We start from the raw sequence: 26,937 nt of genomic DNA, 5'->3' as shown, positions 1-26,937 counted from the left end.
AGGGAGTAGGTGTATAAATATGTGTGTGTGTGTGTGTGTGTGTGTGTGTGTGTGTGTGTGTGTGTGTGAACTTACCTAAACATTTAACTTTAAAAAGGAGAATTTTTTTTTTTAAATTATAAAGAATAAATAATAATAATAATAATAATAGGAATAATAAATAAAATAAAAATAAATTATTATTATTATTATTATTATTAATTTATTTATTAATTTATTTTTTATTTTTTAAATTTATTTTTAATTAAATTAATTAATCAAAAAATTAAAAATTAAAAAAGACATGTCCAAACCCACACAAGAATAAAAAGGGGAATTTAATGAAAAAATAGATGATAATACTAATAATAAATAAATAAAACTAGATAATAACAATGAAAGAGAAATTTTTATTTATTTGTTTATTTATTATTTTTATTTTTATTTTTTATTTTTTTAATAAAAAAATAAAAAATATAAAAATAAAATTAAAAAATAATAAATAATAAAAATAAAAATAAATTAATTAATTAATATAATAATAGTAGTAATAAAATAATAAAATATAAAGGAAAAGCAAAAATAAAAATGCGAAAGGAAAGAAAAAGCAAAAAGAAAAATTGAATTAAAAAATAAAAATGATATATATGAAGAAATGTATATGTATGTATGTAAATGTATACACTTACACACACATATATACGTCTATATTATATAACCATATATAAATCTAAAAGATAAAACTACAAGGGGTGGGCAGGGGGCGGGGGTGGTGGTGAAGGAAGAAGCAGGCACAGGCGAGACAAAAAAAGGGACGAAAAGACAAGGGAGAGAGAGGGAGCGCGGGGGGAAGGAACAAGCGGGCAGAGATGAGGGGAAAAAAGACAAAATGAGAGCAGCGCTGAGCAGAGAGTTGCGAAGGTCAACTAGGTGGATGGTGGGGTCTCTTGATGAAGGATAAAAGAGGATGCCAAGCTTGGTTGATGGTCCATCCTTCATCTTGATTGAGATTGGTAGGGTGATTAAATATTTCAATCGCCTCCTTCATCTTTCTCTTGTAATAATTGTCCTCTTTAAAGAGGATTTGGGTGTTTTCCAAACAAATATGATGTTTGGTTGAGGATGAGTGCTCAGCTAAGGAAGATTTAACCACCCTATCATGTTTGATGTCAGCACTATGCTCCTTGATTCTTGTGGTAAAAGATCTGTCTGTTTCACCAATGTATGGCATACCACAAGAGCACAACACTTTGTAGACTCTCGATTTTGAGAAGGTGTCTCTAGAGTCCTTAAGTGGGGGCAGGTGCTTTTCTATTTTTATTTATCTTTTATATTTATATATGGTTATATGTATATAGACGTCTATATGTGTGTGTAAGTGTATACATTTACATACATACGAATATATACATTTATTCATATATATCATTTTTATTTTTTAATTCAGTTATTCTTTTCGCTTTTTCTTTCCTTTCGCATTTTTCTTTTTGCTTTTCCTTTATTTTTTATTATTTTATTCTTACTTTTATTATTATTATTAATTTATTAATTTATTTATTTTTATTTTTATTTTTTATTATTTTTTAATTTTATTTTTATATTTTTATATATATATATATTTTTTTATTATTATTTTTTTTAATCTTTTTTATTTATAGATGGTTATATGTATATAGACGTCTATATGTGTGTGTAAGTGTATACATTTACATACATACATATATATACATTTATTCATATATATCATTTTTATTTTTTAATTCAGTTATTCTTTTCACTTTTTCTTTCCTTTCGCATTTTTGTTTTTGCTTTTCCTTTATTTTTTATTATTTTATTCTTACTTTTATTATTATTAATTTATTTATTTATTTTTATTATTTATTATTTTTTAATTTTTTTAATATATATATTTTTTAATTAAAAAATAAAAAATAAAAATAAATAAATAAATAAATAAAAATATTAAGAAATATAAAAAATAAAATAATAAATAATAAATAATAAAAATAGCTCTCTGCTCTGCTTTGCGAAAATGATGAATTCGGACATGAATCTTACAAGAAATCTAGGGCAAAAGTGGAGGCAACGAAACAAAAAGAAACATCCCAGAGATCTCTATAGGAGGAACGGTTTGATAGCCAACCACAACGAATTCCATAACAAGCTTGGGAAAGCAGATAATAGGTTTAAAATTCAGATGGCAAATAGGTTCTTGATTTTGGAAGAACGGACTGGAGGAAATCAACGCCTACACCAGTTAGAAGGGTTTCAAGTTAACAGTACAAATGCCTATGTTGAATCCTCAAGAAGATTTGAATCCCGTGCCCTTCTCCCGGTTTTCACCGTCAAACAGCTAAATGATCAAATTCGTGTTTTTAATCTAACTAGATATGCGCAGCCCAAGCTTATTGATTCTCTATCCGATCCAAGGAGCAAATCCTAGGTGGTCGCAACCCCAACAGCTAAGATTCCCTTCAAGCCTATTTCCCCTTCTTCCTACATTCCCCCTCATCGCAAACAAATCAATAGAAACTTGTCATCTAACCTTATACCATCCGCAGGATTTTCCCCAAAGAAACCCCAAGATCTTCCTATTAAGATTACCAATAAAGTAGTAGATGACGCCTGGTTTGGTTGTCTTAAGAAGGGGATTTTTGCTATCTAGAATGGTCCGCTAGAAGAAATCCCGCTCTTAATAGATTGGCTAAAAGACAACTGCCAGGATCAGGTAAGTATTTTTCACCATTCAGACAATACTTTGTTCTTAAAATGTGAGGAAGAATTTGTTAAGAAAGAACTCATCTCTGTTTTTGAATGTTTTTTTAGAGGTTACTGTGTCAAATTTTTAGAATGGTTCCATAATTTCCACTTAGAAACGGCCAATTGCATGATTCCCACACGGTTCTCCTTGAGTGCTCTCCCTCCGGAGTTGTGCAATATAGACATTATTAATTCTTTAGGTTTTGCAATTGGTGAAGTCATTGCTATTGATGCATCCTTTTTCTATTGTAATAACGTTAAAATCCTCATTAATGTTAACATTAAACACAATTCAGAAGTTCAGAAGAGAGTTGAAACAGGTAAAGCTTCTTATGACATTAAATTTCACTTGTATAAAGGGGAAATCATTGATATCTTGAGTCATTGATATCTTGAGATCTGATGAGATTCACAAAATCAGACCCAAGATCCTCCCCCTTACCTCAGACTTTAGAATTATTTTTCCCAGGGTAAGCCAGATATTAAATAGTAGGAACTAGGAACGAGGTAAGGAAACATCCTGTTCAGAGAACCAGAATATTCAGAATGCTCAGAACAGGCCGAGGTCTTCTCTAAAAAGCATCATAACACACAAAGTAATAGATTCCTCTCCTATTCCAAGCATAGATATCTCGACAAAATCTAAAATGGAGAAGGCTAGGAGATCCCCAAAAAGATCAAAAAAACATAAGAAAAAAACAACAAAGGCAATAAGAAATGATAATACAATAAGTGGAGATGAATCTGTCAAACTTCAACAACAAAACAAAAAGGAGAATAATGTTGAAACCGGAGAAGAACCTACCTTTGTACATATCGAAGATACTGTCAATGATAAAGAACAAGGAAAGTGCCTAGTTTCGGATTTAGTAGATGTGGATAATCAGAATGTCTATACCAGTAAGGAAGATTGGGGTGGCCCAGATCAACTCAATACAGATATTGATATGATTGCAGGACAATTTGAAAAGGAAGTTCATAAAGATATAGATAAGAATGACAAGGAAGGCCCAATCCTAACTACACCTATAACAGGAAACCACAAAGTAGAAGGTCTCTCTAAAATGCTCCTTTGCAGAACAGGAGAGTTAATCAGAAGCAATGAGGTATTTGGAATTGATCCAGACAGAGATGGAAATAAGAATTTAAATTTAAACATATTAGAAGAAGAAAATTCTCTTCTATTCAATACAGAGGAGAGGGGAAGGAACAACACATCACTCATGATAGAAAATCAGGATCAGAAGTGGTCGCATTCACGAAGAGAGGTTGTACCAAAAATAGTGAAACTCAACAGTAATCGAATCAAAGGATTATCCAAATTTTGGCAGACCCCAAATGAGTACCCTTCTTCCCCCTTCACTTTAGAAAAGGATCAACCAAATTCATGGGATGAAGAGAGGGCAAGAACAAAATCAAATAGTATAGTGTATTATGATCCTCATAGGGAAGAAGTTTCTACCCCTTATCAAATAGGCCACATAGAGGATAATGAAGTAAGTCTATTAGAGGAAAGAAAAAATATGTTAATGGTTTCTTCAGGAAGAACAATCAACAATAAAGAGCCTCAAAAGGACACTATCACCTCTTTATCAACTCTACCCCAGGCCTCAGTCAACAGGATGAACCCGCTCGAAACATTTAGTAAATTCTGGCAGACTCCCCTTGCTAGCTTCAGCTCACCATTTTCCCCCAATAGGCCGGCTCAACAGTCACATAAGGGAGAGATTCAAGAAGAGGATCTACCAATATTGGAGTTCCAAGAATTTCTGAATGAGGAATGCTTCTCGAAACCCCCATATAATGAAGATATGGCAAAGGAGGATGCTGCAATGATTGACCAGCTCACTGAGGAGCTGATTCAAATTTTCAGTCAAGAAAATCTTGATAAGTCTTTAGTAACACAAAAGGAGGAACTTATTCAGAGGGTCCTCAAATTGGGAGGCAAAAACTATTTTGGTGAAAATCTCTGAAGAAATATTTTGAACATTCAAAGGAAAGAACTGGCCTCAGCATTTTCCAAACAATCTAAAACAAATAACCAGATTGTTGAAGACAACAATTCAGAGCAACAAGAACAATTGCAAGCAAGTCAGGTAGCAGAGATGAACATTGGACAGCTTGGGATTCATATGACACAAATTGGGCCTAAGTCTCCTTGTTGTGGTAAAACAAAAGGCAAAAGAGGAAGAAAGTCCCTAAAAGAACTCAGAGAAACAGAGAGTCTCAACAAGGACCAGCAGAAGATAGATCAATTGTTTCACAATGGGAAGGGGAAGTGCCTTCTCGCTTAGGTATGAAACTCACCACTTGGAATGCTAGGGGTCTCAATGCCCCTAGCAAAAAGAGGTTACTTAAGCATAACCTCAAATCCTTTAATTCTGATATTATTCTCATTTAGGAATCTAAATTAGATTCAATATAAATAGATAAATTTAGCAAAATGCTTGGGGTATGGTGTTTTGAGTTTTTAGAATAGGTAGGGGCCTCAGGAGGTTTGGGTATCCTTTGGGACCCTAGGAAGGTCAATATTAATATTCATAACAGTAATAGAAACTAAATTAGTGGCAAAGTACAAAGCTTAAAATCTAATTTAACCTTTACAATCATTAATGTGTATGGTCTGGTTAATAATACAAATAAACTTCTAGTTTGGAATGAGATTGGTCACCTTCTAGATAGTCTAGATGAACTCTGTATATTAGGGGGTGACTTTAATATGATACTAGATTTCAAGGAAAAGACAGGAGGCTCACAAGTGCTTTCACAAGCATCTAGAGACTTTAAAGAATGGTGCACATTGTACAACTTAATTGACGTTCCTACCAGTAATGGAACCTATGCATGGAACAATAGAAGAAAGGACTTTGCCTTCATAGCAAAGAAGCTTGATAGATTTCTAATCAGAGGTGAATTAGACATTAACAACTTAAATTTTCAGTCCTCAATTCTTCCCATTTCTGGATCAGACCACTTTCCGGTCAGATTTGAATTTACTGAGCTTCTCAAGCCTTCTAGGAATCCCTTCAAATGCGAAAAAATGTGGTTCCTAGACCCAAACTTCCTCCATAACATCAAATTATGGTGGGAACAAGATAGTTGTGTAGGATCAAAAATGTTTATCTTTATCCAGAAACTAAAAATGCTAAAAGAGCGCATCCTTAAATGGAATAGAGAACAATTTAATAACATATTTAAAGAAAAGCTGGATATAGAAAATCATCTTAAAAATTTAAATTCAGAGGTCATTAGAAAAGGTATGGATAATAGTAGCTATCTCCTCGAAAAGGAATTGCTAGCAAAGCAAGAGTCAATTCTATCCAAAGAAGAAACCTTCTGGAGACAGAAATCAAGAGATAGATGGTTAGCTGAGGGGGATAGCAATACAAAAAAAATTCACAACTCTACCTTATATAACAAAGCCAAGAGCAAAATCACATGCATTAAAGACCGGCTAGGAAACTTCTCTGAAAATCCTGTAGAAATTGTAGACACCTTTGTTGATTTCTTTCAGGATCTACTGAATCACCAGCATTGCTCAAATTATACTGCGCAATCTAGTCTTTTAAAAGTTATCCCCAAGATTGTGAACCAAGATGACAAAAAAAACCTTAATAGACCTATTACTTTAGAAGAAGTCAAGAAAGTAGTTTTTGATATGAATCCAGATAAATCACCAAGCTCGGACGGATTTCAGGCCTTCTTCTTCCAAAAATGCTGGGATATTATAGGTCAGGATCTCTGGAATGCTATCAAAGCTTCTAGAAATGGGGGCTCTATCCTAGCTGAGATCAATCATTCCTTCATTATGCTGATTCCAAAGAAATGTGACCCTGAATCTCCAGGCGATTTCAGACCAATAGCCTTGTGCAATACTGTCTATAAAATCTTCTCAAAAATTCTAGCGAACAGGCTTAAAGACATCCTTCCCAAGATTATTTATGAAGAACAGACTGGTTTCATGCCAGGCAGATCCATCCTTGATGGCATCATCATGATCCAAGAGATGATTCATTCTACAGGCCTCAATAAGGAAGCATGTATGCTCATGAAATTGGATATCCAAAAAGAATATGATATGGTGGATTGGAGATTCCTATGTAAAATTCTAGAAGCATTTGGATTCTCTCGTCAATGGGTTAATCTAATATTCAAATTCATTTCAACACCTAAGATCTCGATCCTTATCAATGGTACCCCTGAAGGTTATTTTGATATTTCGAGAGGCATTCGACAAGGGGATCCTCTGTCTCCCTCTCTTTTCATCATTATGGTAGAAGCTTTTGGGAGAGCAGTGACAAATGCTTATAATAAGGAGAGAATATTGGGTATTACTGTCACAAAAAACATGCCTAATATTACACATCAGCAATTCGTTGATGACACCATTCTCCCAAGCAAAAGTAAGATATCTGAAGCTTGCTCCCTCAAAGGTATTTTGGACTTATATATGGAAGCCTCAAGTCAAAAGGTTAATGCTCTGAAATTGGAAATTTTCTTCTTAAATACATCCCCAGATATGGAATCCCAGATTTGTAGGATTATGGGATTTAGGAAAGGAACCTTCCATTGCAAATATCTGGGTATAACTTTAGAAAAAGGCTCAAAATCTAGAAAGGTTTGGGATAACACCCTCGTTAAAATGGACTCAAAGTTATGCTCCTGGAAAGATAGATGGCTCACCAAGGCTAGAAAATGCACTAAAATCCGTGCAGTTCTTTCAACCATCCCAACTTACCCCCTGTCCAACCTCCCTATATTGAAAAAAAACCTTAAGAAACTTAATTCCAAGATGAGGAACTTTCTTTGGAATGATAAATTAGCTCTTATCAAATGGGAAAATATTTGCAAACCCAAGACCCTAGGGGGCTTAGGGATCAAAAATCTGCAATGGCAAAATGAAGCCTTAGGGGCAAAACTCCTTTGGAGGCTATATCATGAATACAACCGAAAATGGGCTAAGATCCTCTATAATAAATATCTTATCGCTGAGGATCCGCTCTCAATTTTTAGAATCTGCTCCCCTCCTAAAGGGTCCGAATGTTGGAACTTTATGTTAAAGTGCCTCCATTTGATCAATAAATGCCTATCTTGGGATGTGGGATTTGGGGAAGAAGCATTATTCTGGGAAGGTAAACCACCACTCTCCTCTTGCAAAGTTCCCTTGACTCTTAAGAATAGGCTAACTGAACTATGGGGCAATAAAGTGAGAAACTATTGTTGTCTTGTGGACTCTGAAGGCTATCCATCTTGGAAATGGAAATCTCTTAGAGGTCTTGATTTTGATGAAGAATCAATTGACCAATTTGAGAAGTTTGTGGAAGGCAGGAAACCTATTCAGTCTAACAAAAGAGACTGCCTTATATGGGTAGCATCTAACAATGGGAAATATAATGTCAAAGATGGTTACAAGATCATTCTAGATGCTAATAAACCTGTCTCCGTGGACATCCCTACTAAGCTCTATTGGGACCCCTCCTGCCTCCCAAAAGCCGGATTCTTTCTTTGGCTTGCTATTCAGAATAGGATCCTCACTATGGACAGATTAAATGTTGTAGGTTTTTAGGGCCCTTCAAGATGTTCTCTCTGCTACCAAAGTTCAGAGAATGTGGATCATTTTCTTTTTCTTTGTCCCTACTCCCAAAAATGTTGGGAATGGCTTAGACAGATGTTAGGGTGGTCAGCCCCATTTCCCATAAAATTTTCTGATTTGATTAAGGGATGACCATCTTTCTTTGGCTTAGGTGTCTATAGTAAACTTTGGAACATTTCACCTTCCATCATGATTTGGGAAATCTGGAAGGAAAGGAATCGCCACATCTTTCGCAATCACGATCTCAAACCCAAGATTCTTATATCCAAAATAGAAGCATGTATAGTAGAAACTCTTAACACTTACTTAAGAAAAGTGAACCAAAAAGAAGGATCATTCTCCAATTGGGATGGCCTCATGAAGAAATCTTGGCCTAATCTGATTAATCCCCCCTTGTACTACCCTAAGGCTAGTAAAGAGGCTAGGAAGAATTGCAAATGGGAGCCTCCTCCCCCTGGATGGGTTAAACTAAATTTTTATGGGGCATCTCGGGGAAATTCGGGCACAACTAGGATTGGTTGTATCATTCACAATGAGGATGGATTATGGATAGCCAAAAAAGCTCAATCAATCACACTGACATCCAATAATTTAGCAAAACTTGAAGCCCTCCTCCAAGGAATCCAGTTATGTCTTTAGCTTAATTTACATAAAGTCTTCATCAAAGGCGATTCTCAGATTATTGTGAATGCTATTAGGAAATGGTCCACTCCCAATTGGGCTCTTAATTCTCAACTAAAAGTGGCTCTATCCCTTATAGACAAGCTTGCTGATTTCAGGATCAGCCATATCTATAGGGAAGGTAATCAAATTGCAGATCATCTTGCCAACTTAGGAGCAGATGGAATTAACTCACTACTTTCTAATGATGGTTACTCTCTAGCTCCTTAGTATATTTTCTTTTTTATTTATTTCTTTCATATTTGAGTTAGTCTTTTCTTTGAGCCCGTTTAATTCTCTTCCTATCCTTTTTAGCTTTTCTTTAAACCATCCTCTTTATTATGTCACGATAGATTGAGTACTTTTGTATCTTCATTAATTTTATTCCTTTCTCTTCTTCTTTAGTTATTTGACACTCTGTAGCGTAGCATTTTTAATCATTAGTTGAAATGGATGGCTGCGGTATTATTCACATCATCCCGACGCCAGCTTCGTATGTGTGAACATCAGGAGAATCACGTAATTATCTCTCTAATCATGGTTGATCACGAGTTTTGGCCCTGCATGTATTTTCATTATTTACCCCCTTCTTCACATTTGCCCCTATAGTTTAATTGTTGTCTTCCAAAAATTTCCCTTCGCATATCACAAGGGTTTTCAGTTGAAATCGGCTCTGCTCTGCCATCATTGAGCATGGAATCCAATATTGCTCTCTTCCATTCTTTAGAGAAACGCACTATGGCCTTTTGTGGAGCAGTGAAACCTGAAAGATGGAATCATATTTTACACCCAGTAGATGACATGACACGGTTTGCTCTTAGCAAAGCCATGGGTGAAGGGGGTTTTGATTATGAATACACCTGGAGAACAAATAGTGACATCATTGGGTCCTTCATAGGCTGTCTGGTAAGAGCTAAAGTTCAAGGTGATAACATGGTTAGGCTCTGTTGCGACTTGTTTGTCCCTTCTTGGAGAAAGGGGCTTGAACAAACGGTCTATAGTATAGACAACAAATTCTAGATTCCTTTCCCCGAAAGATACATGAATCTTCCTCTGGGCCATCTAGATCTTGTCACAGCTCCCCGCCACCAATCTCTGCTCATACGAGAGCACTGTACATTCTACTGTGAGTGGACAAAGATGGAGGCCAGTTTGAATTTTCTTCTGTGCTGGAGGGACATCATTCCAGAAGAAAATATGGAATGGCTAATTAAATATCTCCAACTCTTCAAAGCCTACATCCAACCTAGGGTGACATTCGAGAATCTGAATGATTTAGACGTCAACACACCAAATGCAGAAAGGACGAGCAGAAGGAGGTTCGAGTTTGAGATCTCGCCGAATTACCAGGTGGAACAATTCAATGACATCGAGGATGTTATCACAGTCCAGTAGAAGGAAGGCAAAGGTCCGGTTGAAATATAATCCTTGCTTAGGATTAGTATCTTATTAGTAAGGTTTCCACTCAGAGCAAGCAATTTTGTTAGTGTGTTGTTGACTCTCTAGTTCAATAACTTAGTTTGATACATATGTACAGATGTTATATCATAACTCACTCTCTTGGCTATGTGTTTTTATATAATATATGACTACCTATTAGGATAATCTTATTTCCGGGCTATGGAGTTTTGGCTTTATTTAAATATTCGTCCTTTGCATTTCTAAATAATAGTAGTTTGATTTATTAAACTTGAGCAGTGATCGAGTAGGCCCTCATCTCTTAATTTAGATCTATTTCCGCATAAGGGTTGCTTATTTTCTTTGATTTGAAAATGTTTTGATAAGAATTTGGCTTATGCCCTCTGTTCGTGTTTTCCCTCTTTGCTTTAGTAGCTAGTTTTCATTCTTCTGATCTGTTTGCTAATTGGTCTTTGTAGATATTGTTTAAGTTTAGTCCCTTTCAATTTTTATATGGTCCCCAATAGGGATGAAATGCACATACTTATTCTCTTATGTAATGTTATGGTATTAATGCTAGAGTTTCCTTAGCACTTCAGCAGTAATCAGAAGGTTCTCTTTTTTGAAATACTCAGATTGTATGGATCTCTTCATTGAATTAATTTTCTATTTTAAGGAGAGGGTTGTCCATCTGAACTCCTACGCTCGATTAGAATTCTATGTTAAGTCTGGCTTCTTGGGTTAGTCCTTTGGTCATATCTCTATTCCCTTAATAGCTGCTAGATACTGGGATAGGAGTAATGTCTGTCGAGTTTCTTCTGTTAAGCTTCTGCATGACATTTTAGCTAGGGATCTTATCGTTGTTGGATTTAAAGTGTGGTTGTGCTTCTCTTGTTAGTAGGGGTCTGGAGGGGTTGTTTAGCCCTTTTTAAGCTTCTTAGTGTTCTATCTTCTTCCCTCCTCGTGTTTCTCTTTTCTTGCTTTTTTGGTTTTTTCTCCTTGGTTTTCGTTGTCTTCTGTCCTCTAGTTTCTTTTCTTCCTTTTTTGTTTGTTTGCCTTAGTATAGATTTTCTTTTTTCTCTATTTTTTGCCTGTTGTTGTTTCCTTCTCCTTTGTTAGTTTGCTGGTGAGGTGGTCGGGTTGCTACATCGGGTTTCTGAGGTCAGATAGTCCTAGCATGTAGTTGGTCGGGCTATTCTTGCTTTCCCTCTTTCCCTTCTCTGAGAGGTTTAGTTAGATTTTGGCTTCTGGTTGTTGTGTTTCTTTGTTGTTTAGTTCTGTCATTTTCTTTTTTCTCTTTTTTTCTCTTTTCCTCTTTGCCCTGTTTTGTTTTGGCCTTGGTTTTCATGGCCCTGCCTATGTCTCCTTGACTTGTTTCTTGTCTTTCTCTTTTCGTTTGTTGTTCTTTCCTTTGTTTTTGGTGTGTTTTTTGTTTGGTTGTGGTTCGATCTTAGGATCTGATTGGCCTTTGTTTTTATGTTCCCTCCTTTTGATCCTTTTTGGTTTGCAGGTGCTTTTTAGAGTTTATGTCTATCTCTGTCTTGTTATTTTTACTGTCTGTTAAAGGCCTCCTTTTTTCATATTATTTGATCTAGCACTGGATAGTTATGTTGAGCATTACTACTAACCTCTTCAATGGCAAGGTAATCAAACAGGGTTGCAAGCTTCTGATCATCTCGCCTAGATTAAAGAATGCAGGAAGCTCTCTAAAAGGAGATGCTAGATTTTCAAAGCAATGTACAGTTTTTTCAATGTAAATTAGTACCAAATGGGCATTTTAATCAGGATATTCCAACTGGGGTATGCCCCTTTGTATGTGTAATAATATAGGACTAAGGTCCCGAGCTAGACTGGAGGTTTTCTTTCCCTGTTCTTTCCTACCAATGCCCGTTTGAATGGAGGAATGCTATTGTAACTATTTAATTTTATCTATATATCATAATGGCCTTGGTCGTTTTACCAATCAAAAAATAATAATAATAATAATAATAAATTTAATTAATTAATTAATAAAAATAAAAATAAAAATTTCTCTTTCATTGTTATTTTTATTATCTAATTTTATTTATTTTTTATTAGTATTATCATCTATTTTTTCATTAACTTCCCCTTTTTATTCTTGTGTGGGTTTGGACATGTCTTTTTTAATTTTTAATTTTTTAATTAATTAATTTAATTTAAAATATCTATATATATATATATATATATATATATATATATAAATAAATAAATAATAATAATAATTTATTTTTATTTATTATTCCTATTATTATTATTATTTTAAAAAAAAATTCTCCTTTTTTAAGTTAAATGTTTAGGTAAGTTTATACACACACACATATTTATACACCTACTCCGTTATATATCTTTCTCATTTTTTAGTCAATCTTGACTTTATTTTGTTTTATTCTTTAATATTCATTATTTTCTTGCTATTTTGTTATTAATTTATACATTCTTTATTATTCTTATTATTTTATTTTTTGGCTTTATGTATTGTTATATTTGTTCTTTTTGGTATGTTTTAGCTAGTGTGTGTGTGTATATATATCAAATTTTTTATTTAGTTTTTCTTTACTTTTTCCCTTTTTCTTTTATTTTTTCTTTGTTTTCCTTAATTTATTTATATCTCTTCTTTTTATCCTTACTTCTTCTCTTTTATGGTTTTAATTTCATTTTTTAATTTTTATTCTTTTTGTAATTTTTTCATTTTCTATCGTTCGTTTTTCATTTTCTTATATGTTCTAGTATATATATATACATTCAGCTTTTTTGCATATTTGCTTATATATTAGTATTAGTATTATGTGTAATTCAATCTTTCTAGTTATTGTTTGTGTTTTTAATTTATCTTATTGTTTTTCTTAATTATTATTATTTTCTTCTTTTTAGTTTTTAGTTTTTATTTTCATTTTTATTATTAATCGTGTTTAATTTTTAGGCTCTCCTTTAATTTTTCATATTAACTTATCTTCCTTTTTTCCTACTCTCTTTTGACCTCTTTAGTATCCTCCTTCTCCTTCTTTTGTTTCCTTGACCTGCGTGTTGTCCTCCTTAGTGCCCCCCCCTCTCTCTTTTTCTTTTTATTCAGTCTAGGTCTGCAACATATTATGTTTTTTCTTAGCTCTCTCATCTAGTATGATCCGAAACATTGATGCTATAAACTTTCACACAATCTCACCAGAAGCATAAATATTCATAGCATGGATTGTGGAAATCTGTTACAATTAAACATATGTTCTTATTTCAAGGATGTCGGCTAGATGTTCAACATAAATACTGACATCTTTATGGTATGAGCCATTTTTCACCTCGTATTGCAATGCATCTATAATGTGGCTTCTCTTTATGTAACAATCATAGGATTGACATGTTGCATGTAATCTTTGAAAAATGAGTATATCTAGGTCGTGTATTCTATGTGGCAGAATATTTGCAATGTTGTTTATATCTTGTGCGAAGCTTATCTGTCATGACCCCTCTCAAAGAGAATCCTATAATTATGGGATAAAATATAATAATAATTCATATACTATTCCTAAAGAAATAATATTGATAAACTATAAATATTTATGATCCATTTTACTTAATTATTTATATTATTTATAATGAAATTATTATTCATAATAATAATATCAATATATATAAGGAATAAACGTTATAATTACAATGTAAATCAATAAGACGATAATATATCTAATTATTATCACATTTAAATTATAATAAATAAGATAAATAATATTAAATATACGTGATATAAATAAATAAATATATATACATACATATATATATATATATACGTATAATAATATATTATTATTTAATATAATGATCTTAGGGTATGTTTAATAATGATATAGTTATAATTTATCATAATATCTAAGATTACACAATATTGTAATAGTCTTTACATAATTTATATAATATAGTTAATATAATAATATAGTTTATAATCATTAAAAATAATATATAATTAATAAAATAATAAAATACCTTATTAATATAATTAATATTAATTTGAAAGGACATGACTCTATGTATATACTCATATATATAATATATCAATGCATTGGAAAATACATCAGAGAAAAGATATGGAAAAGGGGATACAAATTAAAGAAAAAATCACAAATGAATGACCCCTAAAAAGTCATTACAAATGGAAGGACCCGAGAGAAAACATATTTACAGTAAAAAACCCTAATGTCCCAAAAAGGGTCATTACAAAAGGTATCAGAGCAACTTTCCTGCCATCCTGTGTTGAAAGGAAATCCCAAAATGAATTTTCCTTCTTTCACTTCATGAGGGAAAAAATTAATTACACATGGAGTTTACTATCAACAACTTGTTTGGCAGCAAGAAATACTATTTCGATCAGATCATCTTTCCACAATTACTGGGAAAGGAAAGTCTCCACGGCCTCTTATTTACACAACACCGTTATGTATGAGAAAAAAGAACTACAAAATCCACTCCAAAAGGTGAAATTGCATTATTGATCTGCTACAGGCAGTGGAAATGACTTTCCTTATCAAACAAGAATAGAAGAATGAATGCATATATATATTGGGATCACATCTATGACAAAACATTACTAATCTTTCGCAACTCTGTCAAAGCTACCAAAGCTGTAGCCTGACCTTTCCCTACAAGTACATTCATGGAAGAATGCTCCAACATTTTTGTTGAAGCAACGTGCATTTCATCCTTGTTCTTTATCACAAACACTTGCAAAAATGGTTGATTCAATTATCTAAATGTAGAAGAATCAAATTCCAATTATGATCCAGACTAGTGAAGCAATAAGAGAATGGGATAGATGCAACCGAATGTTAGGAACTTGGGACATTACATATTCTGGACACAAGAAACACCAAATTTTTTTTTCACACACTACCATCTTTTCCAATTCTGAAGCATTAAACCAATATATTGTAGAACTCATGCACGGGCTCACACAATACTCAGAAAAATCACCCTTGATAATCTCTTATAGTCTTCAACAGATGCATAATCAAAATCAAATAGTATATTTGATGGAATGCATAATGATATCAGTTACTAAGCAAAGAGCTATCTACCATTCGGATGCCAGTTTTGACATGACACTTAATAACCACCCTCTACAATAGACTCAGTATACAAAATATATTATCCCTAGGAGAATGCTTGTTAGTGCATCTGATTGCTAAAAGCAATCAAAAGTGCAAGTATTTATCTGCATACCAGAGACAATTATATTTCAAGCATAATCATATAAAGAGATGTTAGGTACAACTTTCATTGTTCAGTGCTAGAGACAAATACAAACTATGCAATACTGTTGTTATTGTATGAGATGACCTGTACATTGCATGCAATTCATTGTACATCAAGACAAGCATTCACTCAAGACAAGCAGTCGATACTGACTTCTCCAAGATCTTATTTCAGTGAATATAAAGGATGTTGCTGGATTAAATGGAAAGGTTCTAAGATTGTTTGAGGATGAAAATGCTCATCAAATTACTAGTTTTAGTGGCAAGAGATCCTCTGAGTTGGGCCAATGTTAAAGGTACATGACTATAGGCATATAGGCGTCTCATCGTTTTTAAAAGGGAAAAAGATATAAACAAATAAAAGTGAAAAGGGCAACAACAAAATAAGAGTGCAGTAAGAATATATAAGCACAAAAAAGCAATTTAAGTGCAGGAAGCGTTAATATCTAACGTGGAGATCTGACCAAATATCTACATCAAACTCTGGCATCAATCATAGTATCCTATCAAGGTACAGTTAAGCACTATCCAAGAACTGACAATACAAAATGCTATTAATCATTAGGTACGATTTGAACAGAAATACACTATTATATGATGAAGTCAGAAAGATATTAAACAATGTTTTAATTAAATTCCTATGTAGGATATTAGTATTAAAGAGATGCACATGGTCACTACATTGTAAATTGCATGATGCGTAAATGGCATAATGTGTAAATTGCATCAGCTCTATTCATTTAAGAATAAAGATTCAAGTTGATTATATAACAACAAACGTTATTAATTGATAATATTAGCATATTGTTACCATAAAGCTAGGCAGTCATAAAACATGAAAGGTGTTACTTCACTTCTAGAAGAATACATAGCACCTGGAATAAAAAAATGATATACAAATACATAGATATGAAAGAATCTCTGTCGAGATGAGAAGCAACAATACATATTATGGACAACAACAATACATATTACGCAAACCCTAAACTTGGAAACCTAATTCGATAAAGATACTCTTATTTTCCTTCCTACATTTTCTGAAGAAAGATATTAGTGTGAAAGGAGAAGCTTCAGCAGTGAATGATCTTAACTTAGAATGTTATGTTATAGTCATATGGGGCTTCAATACTAAAAGAAAAAGTTGAAATAATTGTAAGCATGTTTTCAACTGATAATTGGAATACAAAGCCACTATTTGTATGTGACAACTTAGGCACAGGGTCTTTAGAAAACCCAAACTCGTCTCATTCGATGTGGTTGATAGACATGCAAAGAATTATGAGAAGAAATGTTTTTTTTAAATGAACTTGATGTATTATAGGAGCAGCGTGATTTGAGTATTCCTCAAGATGACATATAAATGTCAAATAGTATTACATAACTAATATGAGGCTATTAATGAGACAAGATGGAAAAATCTATATTGACGCATAAAACTATCATCAAAGAGATGGATTAAAAGGAGATACGAGTTGTAAGGAAGAATATGCCATTTTGCTTTCGTGGATGACATGAGCAGAAGTCTTGACCACATCTAATCACATTTGATAACACAATAATGTGGTGACTAGCATTATCGATTGACCACTGATTACTTGAAAATAATCCATGATTTGATTCTACATGGAACCCTTTTGAAGTATTCTTTCACTATTATTCTCCTTACTGAAAGTATTCTTGTCAATTGACACATTTCCCCATTACAGTAGTGGAAATAATAAGCTGGACAACTAGGAAGATTTGAAGAGAACATATTGCTCATTTCCTCGTCCAATCAGGTGGTAGCCATAAGATGGACATTAAGTAGCTCAGAAGGAGTGGAAATCAACTTCAAATTCATCCCATGATAGAAGGGAATTAATAAGCTTTGTATCATATAACGACTTCCTGATAGAGACCATCGATATTGAATAAATAAAAGTTACAAAGAATTGCATTAGGATGCTGATAAGTCATCAAAAGTAGCAATCTTATGGGGGGGGGGGGGGGGGGTGTGCTGTTAGTATTAAGAAATGGTTAAACATGGTGTTAGAAATAAGTCTACCATGAAGTTATATGGAAGTGATTGAAACAAATGTTTCATTAGCAAAACAAATATAAAGACAGATATCAACAACAATATTGAATAGATAAATTAAAGTGAAATTATTGGAAAGTGACTTAATCACTATTGACCGAGTAGTCACAAGGCATCCACATCATTTGACAAAGAGAAAGGTTGTTCCTATGAACAAGGTAAAGATGCAAAACTTTCCCAAATTGCATCCAATGGCTTCTACTCACCAAGTGGCATTTATAAAGGTAAATCAACATTAAGGAAAAAAGTTTGATTATACAATCCTCATGCCAAAGGTAGTATCAATGAGAAAGACCTATAATAAGGCCTCGATAAAGCAAAGTCAGAAGAGGAGTTTCATTGGCTCGACTAAATTAAGAGACTTCAATATGGAAAATGGATATGAAGGTTACTTCATGCCTCTAATCACCACTTCAACACATAAGGGTAATGAGGTAAGATATATATTTTGTGCATATATTGCTATGAAATAATTGATAATGTCTTTCTTAATACTGACACATTTGTTATTGTGAAGAATATTGAATAGTCTATCAATGATTCTAGTTACAAAGAAATGAAATCAGAATATATGAAAAATGAAATATAAATGGAAAATATATATACAAAAAATGAAAAAAAATGAAATATAAATATGTTGATTTAAGGAAAATATAGTAATTAGAATACATTTCAATTATAGTACAGAGAGTCTATCTCTCGTCCAAATTATGTAATCTTAGATAGGGAGTTGGTGGGGGGAAAGGCAGAGTAATTTCGAGCACTTGTTGGATACGCTTGAAGCTTGTTTCACGCGCCCTCTGCACCGTCATTCTACCATCAAGATGATTGTAACAAGGAGAGAGAAAGTTAAAGTTGTTTGTGTACTATAAGAAAAAAATCTTTCAAATGAACTAAGTAAATTAAATTAAATTCTCATCTTCTCATCCACATTATGATATCCTAAGGTAGGGAGTTGGTGGAGGGAGAGGCGGAGTAATTTTGAGCACTTGTCGGATATGCTTGGAGCTTGTTTCACGTGCCCTCTGCACCATAAATCTACCATCTTATGATGATCATAATAAGAAGAGAGAGAAATATTCCTTCCAAAAGATTATGTAAATAAGAAAAAGGAACCCTACCACTTTCCTATGGAGTCTGCAATCGGGAGAGAACACCCTATTGTAGTGCTAGTTAAGGGAAAGATAGTAATGGATCCTTTTCACAAGAACCTTTCTAGCCAAACAAGCAATCCACTAAGTAGACCACCTCGTGTGGATGCCTAACACCCACCACTGGGGCCAAGGGGGCCAAAGTTTTGCTCTTGGGCTTAGTATGGAATTGGCTTGGATTAACTAATTATTATTCAAATTTCTTTGAAGTTTATATATATTTATATGCATGCACTAATGCTCATTTTGTGGTTGCAGGGTTCATAAGCCTAATGAAGAAGTATAGTCATTGTGCATTGTTAATTTTAGGATCTAATCAAGGTTATGTATGATGTGTTTGCATTGTGTTTGCTCCGTGTCTTCATCTGTCTACATCGTGTCTACTTCGTGCCTTCATGCATCATCTGTCTTCATCGTGTATGCTTTGTGTTTACATGTGTCTACTTCATGCATGCTTCGTGTTTGCTTTGTGTATTCATACATTCATGTGTATACTTTGCATTCAGATGCATACTACATATGTGACTCTTTTATAGAATAAACGAAGTAATATTACAAGTAAAAATTTGAATAGGATCTAGTAGTCAATTTCGTTATATAAGGTGAAACAAATATGAAAATGTTTATTGCACGAGGACAAGCAAATTCAAGAGGGGCAGACTTGTCATGACCCCTCTTAAAGAGAATCCTATAATTATGGGATAAAATATAATAATAATTCATATACTATTCCTAAAGAAATAATATTGATAAACTATAAATATTTATGATCTATTTTACTTAATTTTTTATATTATTTATAATGAAATTATTATTCATTATAATAATACCGATATATATATATATATATATATATATATATATATATATATATATATATATATATATATATATATATATATATATATATATATATATATATATATATATATATATATATATATATATAAGCAATAAATGTTATAATTACAATGTAAATCAATAAGACGATAATATATCTAATTATTATCACATTTAAATTATAATAAATAAGATAAATAATATTAAATATACATGATATATATATAGTATATATCTAAATATGTATAATAATATATCATTATTTAATCTAATATAGTTAATATAATAATATAGTTTATAATCATTAAAAATAATATATAATTAATAAAATAATAAAATACCTTATTAATATAATTAAAATTAATTTGAAAGGACATGACTCTATGTATATACTCATATATAATATATCAACGCATTGGAAAATACATCAGAGAAAAGATATGGAAAAGGGGATACAAATTATAGAAAAAATCACAAACGAATGACCCCTAAAAAGTCATTACAAATGGAAGGAACCGGGAGAAAACATATTTACAGTAAGAAACCCTAATGTCCCAAAAAGGGTCATTACATTATCATATGACCATGATATTTATATTGACCTCCAAAATCCTAAGTCACCTATAATACTAGGTTAACTTTAGCAATCAACATCTCTTCAACCTGGGTCAATCTTTTGAGTATTATAGGTTGTTCTCTTGGATCCATATTGTTTAAGAATGAAAATTGGTGTACGCCTTTCTCATGGAAACATCTCTTGCACATGGGAATTGTGTTTGATATATGCAAGTGTATTTTTGCGTTTGTTTCAAAATTGGCAAAATGGAATTAGAATACCAGACTTCTAATTTTGTCTCAAAACTAGGTTTTCTGACTTCTACTAGCAAGTTGGAATTGAAAATCAAAGCTTGGTTATGTTTTTTGAGGAGTGTAAAATCAATAGATTTGACTATTTTTTGGAGTTTGGCTTCAACTCCAAGCTTACACATAAAAATGTGTCTTCACACTCATCTTCGGAGTGAAACAAATGGTTCAAGTAAAATCCCAAAAATAAGAATGAAGATTTGCAAAACCTTGATTTGGCTAAATCGAGATTTTTACAAATCTTGATTTCTACAATTTCATGAACCAAATGGACCCTAAAAGATTTGTGATTTCATTTATAGGCATAAATAGTTGAGATTGGAAAGAACGGTGAGAAGAGACAACCAAGCAAGGATATGACATATGGAGAAGAGACAACCCAAGCATGTAGGTGGAACATGTCATATGAATGTTTTATGGAAGCCATATAATCCCCCATCTTGTATGCATATGCTTCATTCTTAACTCAAACAATTATGTCTTAATTTGATGCCAAAATAGTTCTCACAGGGTTCTATTGACACTACTTTGCAAAGTTCACAAGCTTTTCCTCAAATCCTTCCTTTTCACAGGTATTTTGTTGCTTATACAACCTTTTTTTTTTTTTTAAAAGAGGGGTAAACGCTTTGACCTGGAGCTATGAACCAGTGAGGCCACAAACGGGGGACCTCATCCCCATTAGATTTGAACCTTGATGGCAAGGATAACAACACAACAACTTAACCATCACAACATGCCACTATTGGCTTAAAGGGTTTGTGGTAACCTAGTGATGGGGACACAACCCAACAACCAGAATAGACACAATAGAAAGGGGAAATTATATTAACTGAGAAAATAAGCTGGTACAAACAGTGCGGAGAAAATAAACTCAAAACATGCCCTGCGGGCTTACAATAGCATAAATCTGGAGAATATTTCTCCTTTTAGCACCTCCTCTCAAGCTCCAATCCGAACTGCCTTTTACAATGCCAAAAATCTCCTTAAATAGACCCCGGAGGGTTAAGGACTAGGAGTACATTCTAGAAAGTGCTAGTAGGCATCCACCGACAAAATAGAAGGTTCCGGAAGCTGCGTTAGAAGTCGGTGCAATTCTAGAAGAATCCAGAAACGGTAGCCGAACTTCCGGGAGGCATAACTTTTGAACTGTAACTCCGATTGACGAACCGTTTACATTTTCGGAAAGCTCTCGAAGCGCTCTATAGCCCTATGGACAAGCTTTGCTCGTCCCCCATTTTTCGACCCTTTTCGAGGTCATTTAATGCCCCAAATCTGACTCTGAAGCATTCTTAGGGGGTCTCCAAAACCCAAAAAACTGCAATAACTTTCAAACCGTGGGGCCTTTTGACCTGATTCTTTTTCTGGAATGCTCTAAATCTTGATTACATTCATCTGGCCAAGTCACACCTTCTAGGTCACCAAAATGATGGTCAAATTGCATGCTCCTATTTTTTCGGGATTTTTAAATGCACTGATAGTTGAACTATGAGAGTTGGAACCTTTATTTGAGCCAAATGGGTATCCAAAAATGCAAAGACATAAAATAGAAACTAAGTCTAAGTACATTTTTTTGGGTGACACAGGATTGCCCTTATACCTCTGGATGCTCCTGCATCACCTAGTGTGACTCGAACCGGAGTTGATGCGTAGCACCGGGATCATTAGCCTAACACTATGCCTCACGACTCGCCTTCACACCAACTCGGCTATTCACTCACCCTTTTGCTTATACAACCTTATTAATTTAGTGGAAATCGATTTTCTTGATTAGCAAACTTTCATTGTGGGTTTCTTTTGATTGTCATTCATGTACTTCATATCAGGCTTTGGTTTTAGTAGCTGCATGGGAAAAGATTGCATTATCATCCTCTGGAGAATTTTCAGGCTCACTCTTTCAAGTATTAATATTCTATTTCGTATTTATTTACTGTTGCATATTGTGAGAGGCAGTGTGACTTTTTTATCATTTTGCAGAAGAAATATTTAGTTGTGATGCCTATACATGTTAAATGTTGAGACTTTGTTCCATCGAGGGAGAGAGAGATTTGTATTTAGAGCTCGATCAGGGCATTTTTGGAACTTGATGAAGGTATTTCTTGTAGTACGGTAAAAGAAAGTATTGCAGGTAGATGACAGATAATAACCAGATTTTTTGCAAAATACCTTATTTTAATAGTTGGGTTAACGCTCTCAAGAATGTACTTAACTGTAAAAAAAATTCCAATTGTCATTATTGAATATTGTTAGGTCTATTGTCAAGGATGCATAATTGTTACATATGTTGCAGTCATTGTTGAAGCCCTGTGCTCTTTAAACAAAAGAACATACCTATCTATTGTTGTCAAGACACTTTGGCTATGATCTTATTACAACATCGTAAAAATAAATTAAATATATATTTTTATAATCATTCCCCTAGGAACTTCTAGCAATAGTGATATATACTTATTTAAAAATCATTTAAAATATTTCAGATTAAATAGTTAATCATATTATTTAATATTTTTAGTGCAAATGTTCATCTCTGAAAAACATTTATCCAGCACAATGCAAATTTAATATCATGGATATGTTATAGCCAACACATCTGCAATCTTCATATACTTTACAAAAAGCCACACCAATATTAGATTTAAATAGTGTAAGTAGGCGACACGTAGCATTGAACATTGGAAGTAAACTATACAACCTGGGCCTCTAAGTAAACATTTCATGTGGCAACATCTTGGGTAAATATGAGAATTTTCTATAGTTCATTTGGATTTTTTATGAAATCATGTACAATGTTTTAATCAACTTTTAGAATCATCGGGTGTAATTCAAAATTAGATGATGAACCATTAGGTGTGACAGTGACTCAAATATCATTTAGGAACATATTTTTTAAGCAAATCATCAACTCATGGAATCACTAGATGAATTGTATTGTAGGCATGATTTCAAATTAAATGATAAATCATTGAGTATAATTGAAATATTATTTAGGAAATGATGCATTGTATTAAGACTGGATGTGACTAAATGATGTGATTCTAAATATTACTTAATCACTTGACATGGTGAAACCTCAACTAAAAAGTATACACATTTTAATTTTAAAAAATGGATGTGAAGTTAGAAACTTTCTTCAATGTAAAATGGTACCCTTTATTAGATTGTGATTGTTAGTGGCTTATGTGTGGTACAATAGTTTTAAGCCTTTTCTTCTATGGCCTCATGCAATTGCTTGGCCTGAGATTTGTCTAGGCATATGTTCGCTGCTCAAATACATTATGTCACATCTTCCATGAAACTGTGTATAAAGAGAATTGAAAAACAAATTAGTTTGAAAATTAGTAGTTATTAGTGAAATATCACAAGACTGATATGATAGGGGTGACTGCCTCAATAATAAAGTAGTCTTGAATATTAAATATTATCTTAAGAATGTTAATAGAGTATCTCGTTTCAATTATGACAATTTGTCAAAGTTTTTATAAATAGGTTTAATATATTAAATTATCATACTTAATTTATTTGTCTTCTAATCATAAGGTACATATATATGAAAATAATCTACATTGTTTATGTCATTAGTATAAATGTTTATTATATCTTACAAAATTTTCTAATTTATGTGCTTGATGGTGAATTATATATTAGATAAAATAAAATTAGGTTTTCTTTGTTGATATTGGATTACGTTAAATTTGTAGTACTTGAAATGTAGATATCTTTGTTTTAATTTATTTAACATAAGACTAATATAACAATTAAATTTCATATCAAAAAATATAAGAATTAAATAACAGTATAGATAGTCTATAATAGTTGGCTTCTTGATTTTTTAGCTTTATTAATAAATGCAATTATTATGAAAACCCTAACCTAACATGTGATGCTAAAATCCAAACAATGGGATCTTGCAATGAGAAAAGTGAAATTGATACTAAACGGATATTAATGCAAAGAGAGAAAACTTGTAAAAGAAAATGATAATACTATGTACACCATAGAGATGAAATAGTTATTTGTAGACATGTAAAAGGCACAGATAGACGAGGACAACAAGATTACAATTGACGGTACTATGCATCACATAGAGAAGTTGAAAAACAATAAGAATCAAAAGTCACAATACCACCAGATGCTAATGCTAACTTTGTGAGAGCATTAAAAAGATTTCAACACTAAATAGACTCCTTAACAAACTTACGAATATGCATTATAGGCAACAAATGTTATCTAGGCATGCTTTTGCAGTCATCAAGCTCAAACCCATCTTGTAGGAGATGTTTCAATGAGAAAGTGATACCTCGATTCTCACCAATGAACAACATGGACCCAGGAGAGAAATTTTTGGTGTTGAGAAGATCGACCTAGGTGGAAGAGATGCTTATTGCCAGAATCAACCCAGTATTGAAAGTCATCCATAGTTTTGGGGGCCAGTATAAATATAGTGGACACACAATCAACTTTTCATGGGACATTAAAAAATATTACCAAGGTGCTTCCACGAAGAATACAAGAATTAGATGTGTTCATAATTCGAAGAGTGCATACACAAGGACATTATTATGATTGTTATGTGAGTAGAAGTCATGTTATAGATGCACAAAAATACAAAGTCAGACATGACCCATATTATAATGATGTCACCATAGATGTTGAATGCTTAGTGAAAATCCTTGAAAAAAGAATAGATGTTTCGAGCATGCTTCATAGCATTGAAACAAAGGAAGGGATGGTGATACTAGATGACAAGATGGAAATTGATGGAGATGTAACTGAAAATAGTGTTCCATGCACATCATCATTCATGTCTAAATTGCCAAATAGATGTCATGAGCTAGAAATTATTAAGAAAACATTGGAATTGGAGAACAATATGGATGATGTCATCAACTGGCCTGAAATAGACACTTCTCCAATAAATGAATACAACACCAAGGGCTTGTTGGATATGGCTATTCCCACCCTCTCCTCAACAAGTTTTGCATAACACATGCAATTACGACTACAAGAAGTATAATTTCATGAGTATATATTACACTTGATGAGGTTTCATGACCATAGGTTTGGAAAGCACCTTTGGTTTTGATATTTTATCTACAATCTTATGATGCAACATCGCAGTCAAGCCCTTGCAACAGTGTTCATGAAGAGAAACGTTGAAGAGAAGATATTGGTCACCATCGAAAGTTTCCATAGTCATCTAGAAAACCTCCCAAACTCACAACTTGTAGAGGAACTCATGAACTTTGGATCTTCAATCAGAGGCACAAGACAATATTGGAAAAAGTATCACTCATAATTAACAAACATGATCAATCAACTAGGAGCATCGACGTTATTTTTCCCTTTAAGTGTAGTAGACACAAAGTGGCTAGATCTATAATGTCTGTTTGCACATGACACACCTATCAAAATATGGTCTTGAGAAAACAATGGTTGGCAAACAGGATAAACAACCCCCACCCCACATCATTGTACTTGCTTGCATAAGCGATTCACAATATTTCATGAAGAGGCTTGAAAAACTTCTTGGTGCAAAAGATTATTGGTACATATATGAATGGCAACATAGAGGGAATGCACACATACATGGATTTTATCTGGCTAAGAAATGCATTGGATATGGAAAAAAATGATTGGAAAAATGATGCAGAGGTTGAAAAAGCACGCAATTTTTTTGACATGTATGTATGCGCTTGGAACCCTAGAGATGCAGCTCATAGAAGCAATACAATATTTCGAGCTTTGCTAGATGATCCATGCTTGCTCAATACAGCTAAGATATTCGCTACGGATCATGTACATGACTATGAAGAAATTATTAACCATGTCCAGAGACACACAAAATGTAAAGAGGGAACATGTTTGTGGAAGAAGGGTAAAAAAATAGAGTGTCAATATAAAGCTCCATGGAAAGAACAAAATGTCTCCACTTTATCATGTGATAGTGATGGGATTAAAATATATGCACCTGCATGAAATGATGATAGGATAAACATAACCAACAAAGATATGTTAAAGATCTAGAGAGAAAATATAGATTGTCAGTAAGTTATCTCACAAGCCCTTGTTCTCAAGTACATCACCAAATATGCATCAAAAGCAGAGAAAGCATTTGATACTTGTACGAATATGCTAAGAAGAATATCAACAACACAAAAAGAAGACATGCTAGTCCTCGTTGCATATCAAAAGTTAATAACAGAGATTGTTGCAAGTGTGATATAGGGGCATAAGAAACATGCCACATGCTCCAAAAACTACCACTTGTCATATGCAGTTGTCCTTTTGCATCCTTGAATGTTGGACGAAAAGTATTCTAATAGATAACAAAGAAAAAGGGTGAAAGCCAAGTTCAATCTA

The 26,937-nt window shown here is 33.1% G+C and overlaps 1 protein-coding gene across 1 annotated transcript in view; it reads left to right on the top strand.

Moving 5' to 3' along the window:
• The first annotated feature begins 5,458 nt into the window (after nt 1-5,458).
• LOC149573060 (uncharacterized) overlaps nt 5,459-26,937 on the top strand; it is a 42,042-nt gene continuing 20,563 nt past the window's right edge. The window contains exon 1 of the mRNA XM_089815906.1: nt 5,459-6,779. Within this exon, the coding sequence (XP_089672032.1) occupies nt 5,459-6,779 (1,321 nt within the window). The remainder of the gene's footprint in view (nt 6,780-26,937) is intronic.

The sequence above is a fragment of the Cupressus sempervirens genome, chromosome 2, assembly GCF_028749045.1.
Source record: "Cupressus sempervirens isolate cs-2001-9-10 chromosome 2, ASM2874904v1, whole genome shotgun sequence".
Lineage (NCBI taxonomy): Eukaryota > Viridiplantae > Streptophyta > Pinopsida > Cupressales > Cupressaceae > Cupressus > Cupressus sempervirens.
This window is presented reverse-complemented; position numbering and strand designations above follow the sequence as displayed.